The sequence below is a fragment of the Pseudoliparis swirei genome, chromosome 19, assembly GCF_029220125.1.
Source record: "Pseudoliparis swirei isolate HS2019 ecotype Mariana Trench chromosome 19, NWPU_hadal_v1, whole genome shotgun sequence".
In the NCBI taxonomy this organism is placed as follows: Eukaryota; Metazoa; Chordata; class Actinopteri; order Perciformes; family Liparidae; genus Pseudoliparis; species Pseudoliparis swirei.
Genome location: NC_079406.1, coordinates 20,724,392 through 20,745,468, shown reverse-complemented (window position 1 = coordinate 20,745,468; position 21,077 = coordinate 20,724,392). Strand labels below are relative to the sequence as shown.

General features: G+C 43.0%; 1 protein-coding gene across 5 annotated transcripts in view; it reads left to right on the top strand.

The window, feature by feature from the left end:
• enox2 (ecto-NOX disulfide-thiol exchanger 2) overlaps positions 1 to 21,077 on the top strand; it is a 151,963-nt gene that overhangs the window by 129,874 nt on the left and 1,012 nt on the right. For all 5 annotated transcript variants that reach the window (XM_056438973.1, XM_056438971.1, XM_056438970.1 and 2 more), the window contains 8 exons: positions 381 to 593; positions 3,346 to 3,452; positions 7,299 to 7,413; positions 9,930 to 10,117; positions 12,212 to 12,352; positions 15,410 to 15,460; positions 16,141 to 16,246; positions 18,513 to 18,598. In XM_056438973.1, the coding sequence (XP_056294948.1) occupies positions 381 to 593; positions 3,346 to 3,452; positions 7,299 to 7,413; positions 9,930 to 10,117; positions 12,212 to 12,352; positions 15,410 to 15,460; positions 16,141 to 16,246; positions 18,513 to 18,598 (1,007 nt within the window). The remainder of the gene's footprint in view (positions 1 to 380; positions 594 to 3,345; positions 3,453 to 7,298; positions 7,414 to 9,929; positions 10,118 to 12,211; positions 12,353 to 15,409; positions 15,461 to 16,140; positions 16,247 to 18,512; positions 18,599 to 21,077) is intronic.

The following is a 21,077-nucleotide window of genomic DNA, read 5'->3' as shown; positions in this document are numbered from 1 at the left end:
TTGTTTCTGAGCATATGCCAGTCTGGCATATGTACAGTCCTCTGTTTCCTTTCATCCGACAGCACAGATGTCTTTTTGTTCTCCCGGCCTTGTTCACTGCGGTTTGCTGTGGTTTTATTTAATTTTTTTCAGTGTCACCTTGCTCATAAGTTACCCAGACTTTACAGTGTCTTTTTTTTTTTTACTAAATGCTTTTCAATATGTCTGAAATGAACAATTAACAGCCTTTTACTCCCATGGATTATTCGTATACTGACTTTTACAAGACTGTGTCGTCTTTTCTTCGGCTTGCCAACTGTCTTGCACCACATCTAGCATCCTTGGACTGGACAGAAATTGACTATTATTGCTTATTCTCTTTGTCCTCACCCCTTGGCCAGAGGACGGGAAGTTTCCTGAAGCGGTGCGCGTGCTCATGACCTGGCTGGAACGAGGAGAAGTCAACCGAAGGAACGCCAACAACTTCTACTCCATGATCCAGGCCTCCAACGGCCACATCCGCCGGCTGACGGGCGAGAAGACTCAGCATGAGAAGGAGGTGGAAGAGGCCAAAGACAAGTTCAAGATCGCTCTGGCCGGCATCGTTCGCCAATGTGAGTCTTCTGTTCTCATTGACACACACACACACACACTTGGCTGTATAATGCAGTTTACATTGCAGTAAGTGTACACCAGTGTTTCATTTCTCTACAAAGGCCAAAGCAGAAGAGTAACTCGGTTTACTTCTATTTACTACTAAAGTACATATCCTCCTCCTTGTTGTGCAGTATAAGTACAGGAGGGGGATAAGAATGAGTCCAGTCCGAGCTTGACCAAGTTTCTGGTTGGGTGTAAGTTTCCCTCGCATAGGAACAGACACGCATTTTAAACATTGTGTCAGACATGTACCTGAAGCTCTAAACCCTGAGAATAAGTAAGTATGATATTATTATACACATCATGGATATGAGGGTTAGTTACTAGCCTCATAGAAGCTGTCTTGATTCATGCTATTTTGTTTTGGGGAAGATGTCTTAAAGGTAAGTTGTGTTGCTTTCCTCAAAGTGCTCAAACATCCCACTCTACTTGGCATTCAGTGTCCCGCTCGTTTTATTTCTTCCGAGATACAAATATAACTGGTACCTGTGACTGCAGAGGGATATTATTAATGTTTCCTTCAGATGAAAGTCGTAAGTAGTCCAACACATCCCTTGCATGAAGACAGTGGAAGCTAAACAATCATAGTCAACGCATGCTTGGCACATTTCAGTTGATGGAAAGCCAAAGACAAAGCACACTGCTCCTACCATCCTTTGGCAGCTTCGGCTGTGCAGCTGCTAGTTTTCACCACCGCCTGCGGCAATCTGTCTCTGCATATCCCCCCACATGCATGTTAAATATAATGTAAACAACCTTAGACACAAAGTTCTGCAGAGTTTTTAGATTTTGTTTCTCGTAAAAATTAATACACAGAAGACATAAAAAGGTGTGTTTTTGTAAAAACCGCCTCCATCATTTCAACCCAACACTTCCTTAATTCATGGGCTTGGCTTCCTCCTGGTGCATTGATGATCTTTTTAATGACATCAGAGAGACTGGACTCCTGAGAATGTTTTGCCATTTTCACTTGGGAACAACGCTCGGTCCATACCGAATATATTCAGCCTGCTACTCTTTTAGTCGACATCCACATAGGTCCGTCTTAGATGGAGATTATCAGCTTTTACAGGTCAGTTCCCCCAATTCACAAAGAAAACATATATTAATGTAATCCTTATTGTGTCTAGGCATGCACATAGTTTAGTTTTATGTGCCCCGGTTTTAAGATATTGGCTCTTCAATCTTCTGCTGCTCCACAACTACATTGGAGAGGTCCAGAGAGTTTCATTTGTGGGGCTCAAAAGCATCGAAGATAATACCAGTGACTACCCCTTTTTTAAAGATAACCCTCAGACCTCACCGGAAAGAGTTGCTATTTGAACTGCTTTGTTGCAAGCTCACAAGTTTGAAAGTCTGTCTGTACCCTTTCCTCTTCTCTCTGCCTTCACCATCGATCTGCTCCATCAAATTACAGACTACAGGGAAGATGCTATTGATCCCTGTACTGTTTTCTATCACTCTCTCTCTCACCACTCTGCAATCACACGCACACTGCTGGCGGTCATATTGACCCGCACCCCGGTGTACATTAGGACCTCTGGGATACACAGACCACCCATACACTCCTCTATGACCACACACACACAAGGGTTATCTGACAGGGGAATGGCTCTATCAATACATTGCAGCGTAGATAATCTGACACCGCCTATCATCATACACATATGTAGGACCAGTGGAAATCTCAGACTTAAAGGTCTGGTCCTCATAAGAATCTCTGACCCAAAGACGCTCGCTCAGTAAAGTGTGTCTCTGCTGTCATTCGGCGGTTATGTCGGCACTGAAGGGCTAACTGGCGAGGCTTGAAGCAAACCAGAAACACTACGATACTTTAATAAGTTATTAAGTGTCCTTGGGAAAGATTCTTAACAGCCCTCTGCTGTAGTGGAGCTGCACAGTGGTCAACAGTGGCACGCGTAAAAAAGGTTATTTTTGGCATTTGCCATTTGCTGAGCAAAAGATCCCTTCTTGATAAAATGTTTTGGAAACAAAGCGTCTGCAGCTGTGTCAGGCTGTATTCATTACAGCAGGTCTGTCAACATGCTGTTTTGCAAGTATGATGTTTACCACGTTCACTCTCTTAGTTCAGTAGTATTTGCAACACACATAAACAAGTACAGCAGATGCTTCTGGGAATGCCATTGGTTTGGCAGATATGTGATCATACAACAAAGTATTTGATAAATGAAATGGTGTTTTCAAATAGAAATAGTCAGGAGATATAATTAGCTCATCCTAAGAACGACACGAATAGCTCCACTAGATTTTAGGGCAACCCATCCCTTAGTTATCAAGACATTTGACTCAAAATCATAATTGTTAACTTCATGGTGGCACTCGAGAAAAAGTCAGTGTAGAGCCATGCAGCTGTTTAATAAAGTATAGTCAGAGCTACAGTGTTCAGGAGGGCTTTATTACTATAGTTGTAAATACATTGGCAAGATATAATTTATTTAGGTTCTCTAAGTTTTGTGCATGGGAACTATCCGACCAACCATCCTTGGGATGATGCACTGGCATCAGTTGGTAAGTAGGTCACACGCTTGCACACACACACATATGAATACACACACACACACACACGGTTCTTTACGTCCCTAGTTGACTTCACTTTCTCACTCCTCTGCTCCTTCCCACCTGCCCTCTGTCTTTCTGTCTCTCTCTGTCTCTGGATGGTCTCTGGTCCTTCCCTGCGTCCCGCCACAGTTGAGCAGATTGTGTCTGTATTCCAAGCTGCTTCCAAACAAAAGGCATGGGACCATTTCTCCAAAGCTCAGCGCAAGAACCTGGACATGTGGCGCAAACAAGCCGAGGTTAGTACTTTTTGATTTCAATCTATGGTTCGCCTGATTTATTGAAGTTTAGACTATCCCATTCTGTAAGACGGCTGTCTCCCTCTACTCAGTTATACAGTTCATTATTTTTAATTGACAGATAGACACTTGCATTAGGGCTACATCATTATTCTCAAATTCACACAAGATAAGGAGGAAACGAATAGTTCCACCCAAAAGTCTAAAGAGCAGACTCCTTGTTATAGTAAGTGTTTTGAATGAAGCCATGATACAGAACAGGTACAGGTGAAATACACACACACCCAGGTCCAAGCCCCGCCCCTACCTCTGCCCCTCTCCACCACTGCCCTTCCTGTTGGCTACAAGCTGCTTGGTGAGTTTTCCATCTCTAATGGTGTCCAGCACACAGGTAAATCCGTACAAGCCTTCTCCCCATGCACCAACAAATCGGAAGGTTTTTTTGAGTGGATGAATAAGGAGATATATCTTTAGACATAAAAGCATATTCATTTTCAGAGAAAACACTTCAAGAAGGAACGTCTATATATCTGTCTTTTTTCCGTGGACTATCTGCTCACCTTTTTTATTTTTTTATCTCCGCCAAATTGAGCAATACAGTTAGCATGATGATGCTTTATATGTAATGGAGGGTCTGGATTGTGTGGCAGTCCTGGGTCTAATGGACTCCTATTGGTAAGTTTCTTTGAACCTCAGTATAAAAAAACTGATTTAAGGTGAAGCAGAAGCAGCATTCAACTTGTACACAAACTTCTCTTTTAAGGTAGGTGTTGCAAAGTTGTTGTTTTAATGTTCAGATTTGCTCAGACCTTGAGGGTCTCTCAGGGATCTACTCTATTCTGAATATACCGAGCAGCAGGAAGTATTAAAATCTATTATGTGGTTATCAGAGTGATTTTTTTTTCAGGCCTCCAGGGACCTGTTCATTATTTGTTCTTGCTTCCTTTATAGAGTTGCTGTATACACACTGTCTACGGCAGGGAGTACAGCACGACCATAGATGCATGTGAAAGAGACAGAATATATTTGGGTTGACAGAATACATCCTCCAATCATGAAATAAATCCTTTCAAGGGCATCCTGGTTCAAACATTCTTTGTAGTTTTTCTCCTCCAGCTACTTTACTCTTAATTATAGCTGTGAGAATAGACTTCATTGTCATTCAGAGTGAAACCACACTGTGTTATGAGTGTTTGTGTCTCAGAGTGAGAAGCAAACGGACAGATGAAGTCATTTGGACACAAATTGCCCAAATTGAATCCATGTCTCTCTGGAGCTGTCTGTTAGTGTTTAAGGCAGTTTATCCACCGCCCAGAATCAGAAGACAAAAAAGTCTGTTTGTGACTTTTGTGATCTAACTGGTAGAAACCAAATCTTTCTAAATAAAATAGAGATTAGCCTACTAAAGTAGTTCTGCTACCCAGCTAATGGTAAGAGGCTGTTCATATTGATAAACTCAGACAATCATCGCCTCACTTTGCAATTAACCTCAGCTCGACGGAGCGTTTTAGCTTTACGGCCCAGAAGTTTACCCTTGAGGTCCATTCTCTCAGCTGTCACTTGCTCAGCACTGTTTCTAGAAGCAGCATGCAGCTGTTTTCAAGCTAAAAAACTACAAACGCTCTAAAAGCCGTACACTACACGCTGTGTACCAAACGGCACAATTGGAGTTAGCGACTAGTTGGTGAACTTAATGGAGCATTTAGCAGCTCAAGAGAACAATATTTCCCTCTGAAGTCAAAAGGGGTCGAATACTGGACTTTAAATCAATTTCAACGTTACTCTGTGTCTTCTAGATGCATAATTAAGCAGCTGTTTGATAACAAACTTGTCATAGCAACTTTTTACGGTATTATAAGTGACAGTATTTGGGGGCATGAATGTGGTTTGAAGCTTCATCAAATGGGAAACACTAGGAGGTCATGGAACCATAGAAGGCTTATCATGTTGGTATCGACAGCAAACAATGGACTTGCACATCCAACGCAGAAGCCACTTCATCCAATGTTTACTCGCCTTTCTTATTTTGGTTTGGTCACAAACTCTAGGACTTGCTAGATGCTTGTTGTTTGCTCTGTCATTTATCGCTGGGCTGGTCGAGCACACTCCACTTATGTGAGCTGGAAACCGCTGCAGTAATAAGAGCTGTGAACCATATTTTCTGTGTGAAGGTCAGAGAAACAAATATAATGGCCGAAAAGCTGCAGAGAGCTGCAGGGGTGGGTGCTCCTTCTCAGTGAGTGTCAGCGCAACTGGTCCTTCTTGGACATCAGTGATCCGATTCAAAATCATCTGAGTTGATGCAGGTTTATTTTCACATTGATCATGGAGAGGCTGCAGTGCGTAGGAATGGAAGCCACTGGCCAGTGGAAAGAGCAGAGGTAAGTAAGTGCAGTGGCTCAGGGGTAGTTTATCAAATAGGCAGCCAGTTTCACTCTGTCATATTGTATATTCAGTAGGATTCTCTGGCCTAGAGGTGAAATATGGAGGAACAAGCAGCGGCGCTGAGTTGCTGCAGCTCCCAGGCTGAATCAGAATCAGAAACAGTTTTATTGCCAGGAATGTTTACACAAACGAGGATTTTTTTTCGGCGGAAGGTGTAACATTTAGACATGACAAACGACAATCAACGCGACAGCAACAGTGAACTTAAGTATAAGATAAGATAAAGATAAAGAATCAGACAACAGCTGCCTCGATCCATCAGTGTTTTCATGTTTGTGTGTGTGTGCGTGCTCCTATGCATGCAGTGTGTGTGTGCACAGCGCCCTCCATGCACACAAGCTGGTTGTGTGTCTAAATGCGCTTGTGCGTGCAGAGTACCTGTTTGGCCTCTGCCATGGGCTCGAGATAACATCAGCTGACAGATGTTTGTCAGTTTGTTTACTCTTGGGCAGCTTCTTTTGAGCGTTATTGTTCAGCCTGTTGTTGGGAATTGTTGGCTGACGGAGCGCTTGTGTCTCTCTGTTCACTGCGGTTGTTTGAATAAACGAACAAGTGGGTTTCAATTCCAACTTCTTGGTCTTGTAAAATGAGAACAGTTTCCACTTTGTTATATATTTAGTACGTCTTGATGATCTCATATACTTGTTTGTGAAATATATCATGTCGGCTTTATCAAGACTGTGGGCTTATAAACGGTGAGTAAAGTCTTATTTTGACAATGTAGATCAACCCAAACAATGGTTGGCTAATTTCCTAACTGGCTGAACTGGTTATAGAAGCTGACGTGTTGTATTCCAGGTAAAGCGCTTCTTCAATATCTTTTTCAGCCAGGACCGTGATCATTTAGTATTATTGCTTATCATCACTTCAAAAACTGTTATAATGACTTATTATCTTATGGAAAGTAAAATGTTAGGCCTCAGTCTATCAGTGTGAGAAAATACTTTAGAACATTTTTAAGTATTTTGAAATGTTGTTATAATGAAACGGAGACAATGTAATTTATCTCGCTGTTTTAGTTTAGAAGATGGGTATCGGTCTCTTGACAGCACAGTTAGCTTTAAACCCTTCTGATTGTCTGCCTGTAAGGTTCAAATGATAAGATTGGTATTTTACAGTCACTGCTGTGAGTTTCCAGATGTGGGTGGAGAAAACCAACAGCACACATTGTCAACCTGAATGTGAACGAGAACAAAGCTGTGGCTCTGAGGCCATCCATTTCATCTTGATTCATCTGCACTCCTTTGTTTCTACACTGATCTGATAGGAGTATTCCTCACAGCTAATGCCTAACTTTAACATTGAAATCAGAGAGGCGCCTCACTGACGATCCTTCTACTGCTAGCTCCTGCAGTTCTGACCCCACCCCCACCCCGCCCTCGTGTCGGTTGTGTCTTGCAGGAGATCAGAAACATGCACAGCGAGCAGCTGATGGGCATCAGGCGAGAGGAGGAGATGGAGATGTCGGACGATGACATGGAGGATTCCCCTGACAGAAAGGACTCCGAGGATTCAGGTATGCATTTGCATGCACGTCTTCACACTTCAACATGAGCTGATCAAGATCTTCAGAGGATGAACACGGAAAGCGTTGAATAAAAGGTGGAGACAAATGTTTGACTGAAATGGCAGTAATCACCCCCCGAGTATCTGACAACCATCTGGCATCGCCACATAAATAGAAAACACATTCAAATGCTGGAACCAAGCGCGCTTTGTCGACTTGATGTTGAACACCACTGCTAAATCTGCATCTGCCCCAGTGCACCTTGTGACGCACACGACTCCGTCTGAGTCTGTCCACACCTGCTGTCTAATATCAGATCGGGGTGCCACTGAAGTGCCGTAATCCTCTGCTTCTCTGTCAAAGGAGTCTCTTTGTGTTTGCTGAAGCAACACTAACTAACAGTGCTCCTAGTCTCTCGACCAGCAGTACAATATAAGTCTAGAGTAGTCGCCAGGGCAACACGTCACCACCACATGTAAGGTCGTCTCTCATCTTGTGTTTTGTGCCTCTCCGTGGGCCGTTACGCTCTCTTCACATACCCTTACACTCTCTTCACATACCCTTTCTTCTTGCCTTTTAAGCATTCCAATCTCTGCCAATCTCGAATACCACAGCTTCTCTAACCAACATGCAAATGTATGTAAATGGCTTCGTCAGATCAGCCCCCTTTCTGTTTATGCAACCTTGCTATATTTAACGATCAGTAATTAGCATTTCTGTCAAAGACCCGTCAGTCCGCTCAATGGAACAGGATTGGCAGTGGGAAGAGGTGTTAATGTGGCACTTTTTGTGATTTGTGTTAACAGGCGGACTGTTCCACAACCTTTACTCACTAACCTTTTAGCAAAGGGGCATGTTTACACGTCAACCAGGCCTGATGGAAACACCTGTGTTTTGACTGCAGCCTCTTTAAAAAGTGAATCAATGCACCGCGGCTGACTCATGTGCAGAATAGAGAGCAAAAGAATCGCTCATGTGCGTGACCGTTTGCCTGTAGGTGTGTGTGTGTCTGTGTCTGTGGGCACACACGCATACTCGTGGATATCTGCAGGTCGATGTTACGTAACTGAAGTGGAATTGCTCTGAATCTGGCCAAGCGGTTGACATCCCTTCACACCAAGTTGATGAGGCTTTCAGATCAATACTCTTCTCACCTCCTATGCTCATTTTGCTGCGAGGAAAGTACACACAAACACAACGTGGCCGCAGACACACACACACACACATTCGCCCAGCAAGAGTTCATTAACACTGCCAATGGTCCTCCATGATAGACTGCAGGCAGCACTTATGAACACCCACACAAGACCTAGCCAGACATGCTGGAAGAAACACACACACACACCAACCACACACACCACACACACACACACACACACAGAGAATGGGGCTTATCTCTCCACTCCAGTCAGTGTATTTTCACTTTTCCAAAGAGCCTCCCCCCTCAAGGCCCATGAGAGGAGAGCAGAGCTGATAATACTGGACATCTCTAGAGCTGAGCAGGTCTCGCATCATAACAACTCCCACTGTCTCCTCTTTGCTCAATAGGTCAGGTCAAATGTCCAGTAGAGAGCTACTGGACAAAGCACTCTGGGATTACCACCGCTTCCAAGTGATGTTGATATCCTGGAGGTGTCTGATTATCTGACACGGTTTGAATATCAAATAACAATAACCAGATAGCTTGACAGCATGGCACCTGGACATGTTGGGCCGGTCTGTGTTGGGTAGATGTGTGAAGAACAATTTTAGTTTCACAAGAGAGATTTTCGCGTCTGTCCCCACGTTTATTTTTGACAGGGCTGTTTGGAGTGAGTCGCTCCTGGGTCAGAAATGGGTGGGTTTTTTGCGTAAATTAGTGTTAAAGATTTTGCTACGTTTCAATTTAAATCTGATGATAGTTATGGGGTTGTTTGCTAATGTTGCTAGGGCACTGTCAATAGAGTTGTGAAGTGGAGAGAGCAGCTGGTTCTTTATTCCCGCTACAAATTTATCTTAAAACCATGGCCTCAATATTTGCCATCGTTCTTTCCCTACGGTTCGTATTCTCATGAGTTTGACCACTGTTGCTATCTAGAATAAGCCCTTTCTAATAAGTAAAAATTATCATTAAATGTGTGAAACAAAAACAATATTTATTAGTTCAAAGTAGAGCTACATAGTCCTGATGAAGCAAATTAGATGTGTTGAACTTGAATGCTCATTCAGAGAGAGATTTAGAAGTTTTAAAAAGCTTAAAGGCACCTTCATCTTTTTCTGTCTTGTATATTTAGCAGCAGTCATATATCAAGAGGACATTTGTCATATTGTGTCTTTTAAGATGTCAAATTGAGCTCTACTCTTTTCTCCACGCGTTGAGTTTTTAGACACTTCCCACCTGGTAACTCTACTCAATATGTGTTTGCCCATTCTCAAACAAACGAGTGTTCTGCTTGCAAATGTGTGTCTCTCTGATACAACAGTGTTATACATGAAAAACACCATAATCCATTCTGTTTTCTATACTTTTATGTATTCATCTGTAGGTGTTTCCCAAGCAGAAGCCCTGAAGGAGGAGAACGACTCGCTGCGCTGCCAGCTGGACGCCTACAGGAACGAGGTGGAGTTGCTCAAACAGGAGCAAGGCAAGAACCAACCAATGTGCAGTGAGGAGGACAACACACACTCCCAGCAGCTCAGCTTCCTGCAGCAGGCTCTGCAAGCCATGCAGCAGGTACCTCCACATGCTTCTGTCCTGCAATAAATGTCATCTTCTAGCCCGAGCTGTTGGACACCAAGTGGTTTTTCAGAACGAGGTCACCCGGATTAACCCTTTTTAAATTTTCAATGCAAATCGACTGTCACTTATTTATGACCCTGCACTTCAGAAGTGAGGGCTGTGCGGGAACAAGTCGAAAAAGTCCAGCTGTATGCAGCAGCTGTTCATCTTTTCGGAAAAGCTGCTAAAAAATCATCTTGTCAGGTTTACTCTGGTGAAAGGAAATCTTATTCACAGTTGGAATTGGTTTTACTTGGGATTGTAGGGTTGTGAGCTATGATTCCAACAGAGCACATACTTTGTGGAACAAACCCAAGGCTATTGAAACAATTTAAAATGACAAAGAGATCAGGAAATGAAGAGGATTTTTGAAAATATGCCTTGAATACTATTCAGTCCAGTATGCTTCCTTCTAAATGTTGTTCTTCAGTCTTCAAGTCTCATATTAAATTGGTATTATGGTTTTTGGATTGGTTTATTGGCAACATGTTTATTTATTCACAACAGACTTGCTCTGTATCAGACTTCATCAGCGATAGAATAGAAGGCAGAGACAGGCATTCAAGTTCTGACATGAAATATTAGAAAATATGAACGATATCACTAGAAAATGTATTCATATGAACAATTAATTCATAAAAAAACAATCAGGAAGTAAGTAAGGTTCGGTACAAATCAGTATGACCCAAAAATAAATTGCATAATCAAAAAAATATTTTATGTGATGGTTCAAGATGCAGATACACATCTCAATAACAATATTGCAATGCGTGTGCAACATGTCTGGGAATGACAATATGTATAAACCCATGAATGGTGAGAAGGCACTGAGCAACCTGATGAATTATGATAAATCACTTGGACACATTTCTTATGTTTCGTTATTTTATGAAAATGTTGTGACTTGCAGTTTGCGCTTAAATCAACTTCATAAGCTGTGGTTGAAGGTTCCTTCTTGAACTGGGAAACAATCTTCAGGAGCTTTCATTAATTTCAAAAGGGAAATAATGAATATTTGAAGATCTACAATTTCACGTCTACTTTGCAAACTCCCATCTGCTGATGAAGATCATGTGACTTTGTTTTTATCACTACTTCATCTTTAAGATGCTCTCTTTCCACTTTCTGCAGAACAGCCCCTGTAATCTAACTGTTAAGTACCAAAGAACGACTAAATTGACTCATTCTTTGTCAAGAGTCCGCACTTAGCCATCTGTCACAGGGAATGAAAATGATGATCGATTCATAAGAGGGGAATCCATTAAGGCCCTGCTGTTCATTTCTGCCTACAGAGAGTAACTACCTTTGTAGCTTGCATCTCTCATGGTGCGTTTATGAAAAGATTAGGTCAACGGATTAAAGAAACTGGACGACCCTGAAATTAGATACCTCTCCTTCCCAGGGTCCACGTGTTGCTTCACGCAGACAACATGAACTGCAATGAAATATTATCAACGTGCTCATTTGTGAATTATAGTCTGTGTGTCACAATGACACTTAAAGTGTAGTTTAGCAGGAGAAAACTGCTGGCTGTAAAGCCCCCCTGTGTCTCACAGACTCTTGTTTTGTCGACACAGACACGGCAGGCGGTGAATCTTTCCATCTGCGTTCAGCAGATGAATTGGCTATGAAATCGTTGTCGAGCATCCGTTCCTGTGTCACCCGAAGACGGATAAATCCCCTTCGAGTGTTGCTTCTCGTGTTTTACATCTATGTGTAATGAGGAATTTGTTTGTGTATTGCAATTTGCAAGCAAAAGATGTAGCAAATTATTCCTCTTGGATCTATTGGGATTGAATAAGACGGACACCGGCGTGAATTATAGCTTCAATAAACATTTACTAAAGAGAAAACGGTTCAATCACTAATTGCTATTTTGTATGGAGCCGAAGTTCTAATTACCGATGTCGGGATAACGTGCTCAATATTAATAAAGCAAAAGGCTGATTGTTCCTCTGCTTTGAGAGCCGTTTCAGTGTTTAGTATTTCCAAGGTGAGCGACTTCACTATTGAATTAGTTGCTTAATGTTCTCCTTCTTTTCTTTGCAGCAACTGTTAAAAATGAGGGAAGAATTAAAACAGCGGGAGGCAGAGGTGGAGAAGAGTTTGGAGGACAAACAGCAGCTGAACAACGAAGTCCTGAACCTGAAGGAAGGACTCCAGAACCTGCAAAACACACACGCCATGCAGGTTGGTTATGAAGGGATGATAATCGGTCTGTTAGTCTGACAGAAAGCACACGCTGTTCTCAGCTGGGTTCCCTGAGAATGAAGAGGGGAAGAATTCACCATGTTTACTTAATGGTATTTTATATCAACGTTAATTTCTGGGTTACTCTTATTGCTTTAAAGTGAGCATCATCTAATTTGCACTTTGATAAGAAAGAAATTAGTTTCAACGCATGAAAGATATTAGAGAAATGAATCATCGATAAACAAAAGGACGTAATGTGATCGTGGTAAAACTTATTTTAAAGCCCATCAGATGTCCCAAAGTAGCTATTTTGGGTTCGATCTTTATATTAAAACTGAGGGAAAAGACCTACCGCAGTGAGACGGACGTTTTCTAACTTCCCATTTTCCTCCCACAGAGCCAATTTCATTCTTCTTTAACACAAAGTCTAATCGACTCTTTAATTTCTAATTTCCCTCCAAAAATGTTTATGATGCAGCTTTCACATTTTAGGGCTCGTAAAAGACTTTCCCTTCACGTTGCTTTGGTAATTATGCTTAATTGATCTCATAGACAACATACCAATTATCATTTGAAGGACTATTGGGAATCCTTAAGTTTTTCTTTTTAGAAAGGTAATGCATTACAGTGTTGGCTCCCCTACTGTATATATTTAATGCTTAACCAGTGAGTTAATTTATCTATTTGTACTTTGGCAGAAAAAAAAACTAATTTTGTTTTTAGCTGTTGATCAGATACAACAATTAACTTGATGACTCACCTTGGCTCTAACACACCGTAAACTGTTGACCGCAGTCTACTGTAATTAATACTCTGACTATGGTAAAGCACCTCATACAACCCCATGAAAAAAATATGGCACGCAAGTGGGAAAATGCAAACCTATCCATTAATAAGGAGTGCTGTGTGGAAGAGCATGTTTTACTTGGATGTTTCAACTTTGTTTAAGGTAAAACATAATTTATATAGAAGTAAGAGTGTTGCTGAAATGTTCATGACAAAAAGTAATATACATACTCTAGATCCCAAACATCTCGTCCTGTGGGCAACTTCAGGGTCGGCCAAGATGTCACGTGATCAATATGTACACACGGCAATAGTGTGATCGCCACAGAGGGAGATATTACAAAAAGTAATTTTGCATATGTAAACCGCCGGTGCCGTCTCGGAGCGCGTCGACGAGGCCACATCATCAGTTCTGGAGCCATTCCTGCTCCAGTCGTCATCCATCCCAACACCCCATTTGTTATTTGATTGAATGTGTTGTTTACATTGAGGCATGTTTTTCACAACAAAGCCGCATCTGAAATTGATTAGAGGCGAGCTGTTGCACGACAAGAGTTTGCAGCCAGATACAGTGCTGCGTGATCTACAGTCTTATTAAACCATTTCAACTTTCAAGGGCCATTTTTCTCCGTGAGACATGTCACGTTTACTAATGTTTCAGGTGCTGTCCCATATTCCCAGGACTCGCGTGCTAATGTTTGTTAATGTCCCGTCTGGCCCGGTATAATGAGAGGAAGGGCCGTCATTAAGATGAGCCTCGAGTTCAATCGCCTATTAAATTGGATAATAATACAAACAAGAGGCTGTCGATCCACGCGGGGGAGGGGGGGGGGGGGGGGGCGGCCCTGTGTGTTGTCTGTTGTCTTTGTAATGTACTGCAGGTTTCATGTAAGGTGAATGGCTAATCCGCTAAAGCGTCTCTTCACTCACATCAGCCAGAGTGACAGAGTTGTCAATAGCGCGTTAATGGTGATGAGTTTGACTCGAAGTGTGTCGCCTCGACTGAGCCCGGGGAAAATATGCTAATTACAATCCTGCATGTGGGCAAACATGAATCTTGAGAGGCAGTCTCATTAAAGGGAGAAAGAGAAATCAATTATGGGGGTGTGGGTTTCTCTGGAGATAAGCCGTCGTTTTGTGTGATTTGTCATGTTGAGGAGATCTCTTCATGCCATCAGTTATCCGCCCATCACAGTTCCTGCTGTCACCTCACATTACTGGATTGACACCAGTGCAGGTCATTGAGGCCATTAAGATTATTACTATTATGATCAAAACAAACGCCTAGTGTCATTTTCTCCATATATAATTTTCAGTGCCGTCACTGATGATTATTTTTGTTATTAATTGATCTGTCGCTTATGATTAAAGGAGCACTTAAACAATTTAGTATTTCATTTCTATGAAGTTAAAGGACTTGCAAGAGACGCATCTGCCTTAAAACTCCACACCCCAAGTTGTTCTATCCAGGCTCTCTGTCTAAAGCTCCCTTCACAGCTACAGAGGACGTTCTACTGCCGTCTCAAGCCGAGTACTCCAGCAAGTGAAGTGATGATGATGTGGAGTCTGAAAAATGTCAGAACACTGACAAATGCTCCTCGTCGTTCCCCAGAGCCCCAGTCATCTTAAAATGTCCAAGCAACAGTCCCAAACCTCTAGATAATTCATCGATCAATTAAAATATTATAAACCAGAGAAGAGCAGTAAATACTAGTGTTTAAGAAGCTGGAACCAGAGACTGTTTGGCCTTTGTGATTTAAGAAAACACCGAAACAGTAACTAAATGAATTTACTGTCCAGTGATTAACAATTACGTTAATATTGTGATATGATTTTGTGATATAATAACTGTCACAATAAGCTTTCAGCTACCAAGGACATTGCTCAGTTTCATTGGATGAGTCTCAGTTTAACAGCTTAAGCCCAGGACACAGGGAAGGCGACTCAAGCCCAATGTACGGTACGGGGCTCTGGCCGTTATTTGAAACCAAACGTTTGGGAAGCACTGGTCTGATAGAACAATGGAGTAATTATCACTGCACCAATATATTCCCTGAATATCAACTGAAACAATTTGTCCTAGTAGTAGCTGATGGTTGTTCTTGTTTGTTCAAAGTCAGCACATTTCTGGACATTAGTCTACAAATAGATGATGCCTGTATGAAGACGCCCTGCTCTGCTCTCCCCCTCATCATTCTGACACTAACACTTTTCTTGTTGTTGTTCTTCCGCCGTGGCTTCTCCTCATATGTTTCTATTGCGCTGCAGCTGGAGACGACGACGCAGGACGACAGCGAGGAGGGCGCTAATCAAACCACCGTAAGTTGGAAAAGGTTGAGCCGACCCCCGCTCCGCTCCAGATATTGCTTTGTGTCCTCATTCTCCCTTCTTCCTCCTCCTCTGACTCACTCACCTCGTCCAGGGACATGACGGACCATTGCAGGCCAATCCAGTTCACTGCGACTGCATCTGTCATTGAATAAATCACCCGGACTCAACTGGGCGGGGAAATAAAGCAGTCGTAATCAAAATGGCTCACACGTGTCCATATGTCTGCACACCCACACACTGGGCTGTGAGTGTTATGGATAGATTACAAACTGAAGAGGGCCGCCAGGCATCTCGCACCATAAGTGGAAAGAGTACACACGATACTATGTAGGACAATAAACAGACAGAAACTCTTCTGTTATTCCTTCACCATTTCTTTGCCACCTGTCAGATCGGAAACAAACAGCTTGATCAGTTTCTCTCTCCTCATTATCCTCCTCATTGTTTCCCTGTATTAATGGGTTGGTCGTGAAACTCCATGATGTTTTCATCCATGTTTATCTTTTTACTGCGTGCCATGCATCAGCTTAAGTTTAAGCTTGTTTACTTCTCGTCAGCCACAAATAGTTGCTGGTAGCAGATTTCGTGTGTGTGTACACGGTCTTTAAACTTTCCTCGTTCATGATTACATGCATAACCTTGTGTGTGTGTGTGTGTGTGTGTTGCAGGAAGCAACCATTTCAACAGTGGTGTCCTGCAGTCAGGAGAAGGAAGGCCCTCCAGAGAAGACCCCACTGAGTCCGGTCCACTCCGAGAGGGAGGCTCTGCTCGTTGGTACGCTGACACAGATCTGACTCTTTCATCGCTCTTGAATACCAATGAAGTGGAAATTTAGTATATGCTGTTTTCTAAATATATTAACATTTCAATATAATTTGGTGTAAAATTACTGTTTGTTGGCCATAACTCAATAATTAATATGCTAAATATGAGAATCTAACACAAATGTCGAATAAGGATAAAAAGCGATAGTCATGAGTCTAGTGAGTCGCCTATAAATGGCCCCGTAGTCGTAGGAATGGCATACGTGTTATTGTTATCAAGAATTTGTATAGATACATGTTGAGAGGTTACTGTAGCACTCGGTTTGTAGGAATTTGATTAATTGCACATTTGTTCAAGAATATGGCACGCATCGGCACAATGTGGAAATGAAGTCTAAAAGCCTGAAATGATGAGCACCTTCAAGCCTTTAAGCTTTAAAGGATCCAGTCATCTGAGCATGTCTGAAGTGTTTACACCTGCTGTTCTCGCTGCCCCCGGGCATCGCTCTCTCTCACAGAATCAAGGATGGGGCTTTCAGACAGAGAGCTATTGCCACTGTTTTGAATAATATAATATTGGATCATATTGCTTACTAGTAGCTGAAACGTGTTGTCCTCGGCCAGATAATCCGATAAACCAATGTTGCTTCAATAATCATCTGTTGAAGAGGTGTATTATTTAGGGAGCTCTGATACAGTGAAATCAGCTCCTGTATAATTTCTCTCACTGGTTTCTGTGGTTGCAATAAATTCAGAAAAGTACATCTGCCACAATGAAAGGTTTGAAGTGCACAAAAAGGAATAAAGTGTAAGGAATAAAACCTGCTCACTTTTCACCTGTGCAATTGCTGTATGAAGTGGGAATTATGGTATAATGGTCTGTGGCAAATTGTTGGACATGGCCCCAAGCCCCCTCACTTAAAGTACACAGGGGCCTGAAGGTGGCTGCATATTGCAAATAAATGTATGTTGCATAAAAGTACCATAAACTAATTGCACATACCCGAGGGCGGGATGTAGTGCGGTGTTGGGTTATTGGTGGGTTTCTGGAGCTGCAGGCGTTTTACTCGATGGCCGTTAGAAGGGGCGAAGATAATACGACATGGTTGAGGAACGGGGGTCAGACGGGCCTCCAGCTCCGTTTGGCTGAGGGCACGGGAGCAGATTACTCTGGCATTGTTGAAAACTGGCAGCCGGTGTGAAAGCGGTCATTCTTGTGGCGCCTCCAGATACGGCGTGAAGCACAAATGCATCAAATGTCGGTCGAAATACTCCAACAGAGATTTGCTCTTGCTGGTGCAATTCAAGTTGAAATCGTATCTGCTGCTGTTGAGATGACAATGTCGAGCATAAACTGCGGATTCCCATCAGATTCAGACAATCCGATTGCCTTTCATCCCGAGTTGGCAGACCCACATGAGGAAATGTGGTGTAAGTTTCTCCTAACTTTTAGACGTTGTTTGAATGAGATGATCGTTTTAATATGTATTGATGATTAATTTGAGTCTTACTATGAGCTCTGACGCTCACTCGTATTCTGGCAATCTGCCCACAGGGAGTGGGTGCATGTAGTTCCAGCAAACATCTGTATTATTAGATGGAAAACATGTTCATTGGCTTTTTGAAGGTAAATAAACACAGACAGCAAAACTATTCCAGTGGGCGATTCCATGCAAATAAATCAACCTGAGATCGACCCGGTATTGTTTCTGAATGGATCATTAGACTCACAGTCGGTCTCTCAATCATTGCCAGTGAATCAGCTCCAGGGGAGCTCCTTGTTTGTGTTCACAATTCCGATTTACCACCTGCAGAGGGGCAAAAAATGAAGCTTTGAAGTAGTTATTTCCTCTTAAAAGTCTCAAATGTTGGCTGTATTGTGGTCGGTTGTTGGAGTCGGTGGAAGGCTTCGTGACTTCTGCACCGTTGGCGTGTCGTTTTAACCGCCGGTGCCTCGTTGCTGTCTCGGTGGTTCGTGAGCAGAGGTGGAGGATTATCTCTCCTGGCTGTCTGTGAGCCGACAGCAGATGGCTTGTTGAGAAGACGGCTTCGATGAGAGACAACCGCATCGAAGCCATCGTTCAACACTCCCTCTAATCTGGAGCCACAGGATGCAAGAGCCTCTTCACAGGAGCGAGACTCCTTCCGAGGAGAGAGGCGCTGCATTCGTTTGTCCATTTGTGGCAGGCGACAGAAATTGGAGCTTTGTGACACGTCTCGGCTTTAACACGTTTGGGTGACTTTGTTTCTTCTTTTCTTTCTTTCCCCCGCCTCAGGGATCATTTCCACGTTCCTGCACGTCCACCCGTTTGGAGCCAGCATCGAGTACATCTGTTCCTACCTGCAGCGTTTGGACACCAAGGTAACCGGCGCGCACGGATCAAGACTCGGGCGTAGATTAGCGGCGCCCGCCATCGGTGTCCCCGTGGAGGAGCTCAGCCCACGGAAGAGGCTGACATATGGGCTCGCTGTGCGCCAGGGTCCTGTTGTGTCGGAGTAACGCAGCCCCTCGGGGCATTAGAAGGGCCCACTAATGCTCTTTCAGACAGTTGCATAGAAATGGATGCGTTTGAAGGAGACGTCTTAAGCTGATGCACTTAAAAGGAGGAGTTTGATATTTTGGAGAGCAGTATTGATATTCTCATCTAACTCTCTGCAAAAATGTCAAAGTAGCCCTTTGAACATTCAGAATAGGATTGGCTGGATGGAGATTGTGTATCTTTTGTGAGGTACTCATTAATAAGATTGTACGGCCTGACTAGGGATGGGTTCGGCAAAACACACAGATGTGTGAAGCTCCAGTGACAACACATCTCTTATCAAACCGTTCTTATTCGGAAAAAGCTATGGAAAATCTAAAAGAGTAGCATTTTTGTTTGACTAGATTAGATCATCTGCAGATAAATAGAGATCCTTCTGTGACGGGTAGAATGAAACGTCTCTTCAGCTGGTGTCTGTATTCAGACAAAGTCTTTTCTTAACACCACTGTGCTTTTGCCAGTTGACTGAGTGGCAACTGTTCTCTGGAGAAATGATTCTGCTGATAACCTTGCACCGATGGAGTCACTAGCTCCTTAAGTACAGTCGGCTGCAGCTCAGAAAGCAAACGCTACAAACTGTAGTGTTGCTGCCTTCTCAGCCAGGAAAAGGTGTGAAGACAAAGGACTCTTATCCCATGCTGGATGTGAATGTGGTACAAAGGTATCAAACCTCATGCCTCGATGAATGGCCGACGAGGAGATCTTCAGAAAGAATTTGGAAGATGTCACCGCTCCCTTTGCAGCCACTGGGCAGAATTAAATTCTTGTTCCAGAATGAATTTGTCAAAGGAAACTGTCTCCTCGTCCACCAGGTTGCCCCCGAGAAGTGACTGTTCTCTGGAGCAACTCTTTGAATGTGCTCATCACCATCCTGACTCATTCTCACACGCGGAAAGAATAGAGTGTGACCGTCTTCTCTTGTGCCTTTTGGTTTTTTTTTGTCGTCTGTGTTAATGTGCTGATATGTGTGTGTGCGTGTGTGTGTGCCTGTGCATCTGTTCTCAACTCTCCGCGACACACATCAAGCAGCCCACAGAGTTTCGTCAATTTCACTGACTCGACTCCCAACAACAAGCCCAATCCTCCCCACTTATCTCCCGGCTCCACACTCGGCTCCATTGTCTGTGATGTCACACCGGTGCGATCTCCTTGATGGACCTTAATGCGTCCTGACATCGGCACTGGGCTCCGACAGGCGGGTTATTAATGCGAGACGCGGCGGATCGCCTCCAGCAGCTCGTGCCGTTGTCTCCTCAGGATTTCAGTCGACTGGTGATCCTCGGCCCACCCGAGTGGGGTGGGCCAGATTACGCCGAGTCAGGTGGCAGCTTTGTCGTCACACACCCTCGCTATAATTAACTTCCATGCACTGTGATTCTGTTTGCAGTCGGGGTGCAATTGAGAGTAGAGAGGAGGTGTTGTGTGCAAAAGATTAAAGTGTGGCCGTATGAGCAATGTCCAAAGTTAGCTCATCGGTTGACTTGGCAACAAATTAGCTGATTAAAAATAATTAAGAAGGGGACATACAACGCTTTTGAAAATTGGATCTTGATGTCGTAAAAATGCCGTAACATGTCACGACACACCCAAATACTGCACATGCACACATATACATGCACCATCATGTCGTCTGTTAAATGTGTAAAGCACTCTTTATCCATCAGTTAAAAAAAAAGCCAAACCAAAATCACATGTGTGACTTAGCAAGAAGACCTCATCTTAAAGCATCAATGTGTAGGAGTGAGTCGTGGCATCGAGTGGTGAGGTAGCAGATTGCATGTGACTGAATACCTCTCCTCCCTTTCTAAGCTTCTGGGTGATATGCGGAGGCTTCCCATTCACGGAAAAGCAAAAAAGGCTCTTTCTAACATTTTGGTTTGTCGGTTCTGAGCTACCATAGAAACATAGCGGTGCAACTTGGTGGACGTTGTAGATATAAATGTATTATTTTAAAGAAAACTAAAAAATTCTTAGTTTCAGGTGATTTGGACACTTGTGAAAACATACTTATGAAAAAGATATTCCATTTTTGCCAAAGAATCCTTCTAACTCCTACATACACACTTTGAACACACAGACATGTGTTTCAGTGGGAATGCCTCATGTTTTGATGTTGACCAAACACTGTGCTCGTCTTCATCACAGAGGTTCTGATAACACAGGAGCTGGTTGTTGGAGTTCTGCTGCTTTGTGAGACGCCTTTGAAGCACACGGCCTGTCAAGTTATTTCATTTGGAGCCGTTTGTTTTTGATTACTCGGCCTCGAGTTTAAGGATTACTTCAACAATACCAACAGAGTTT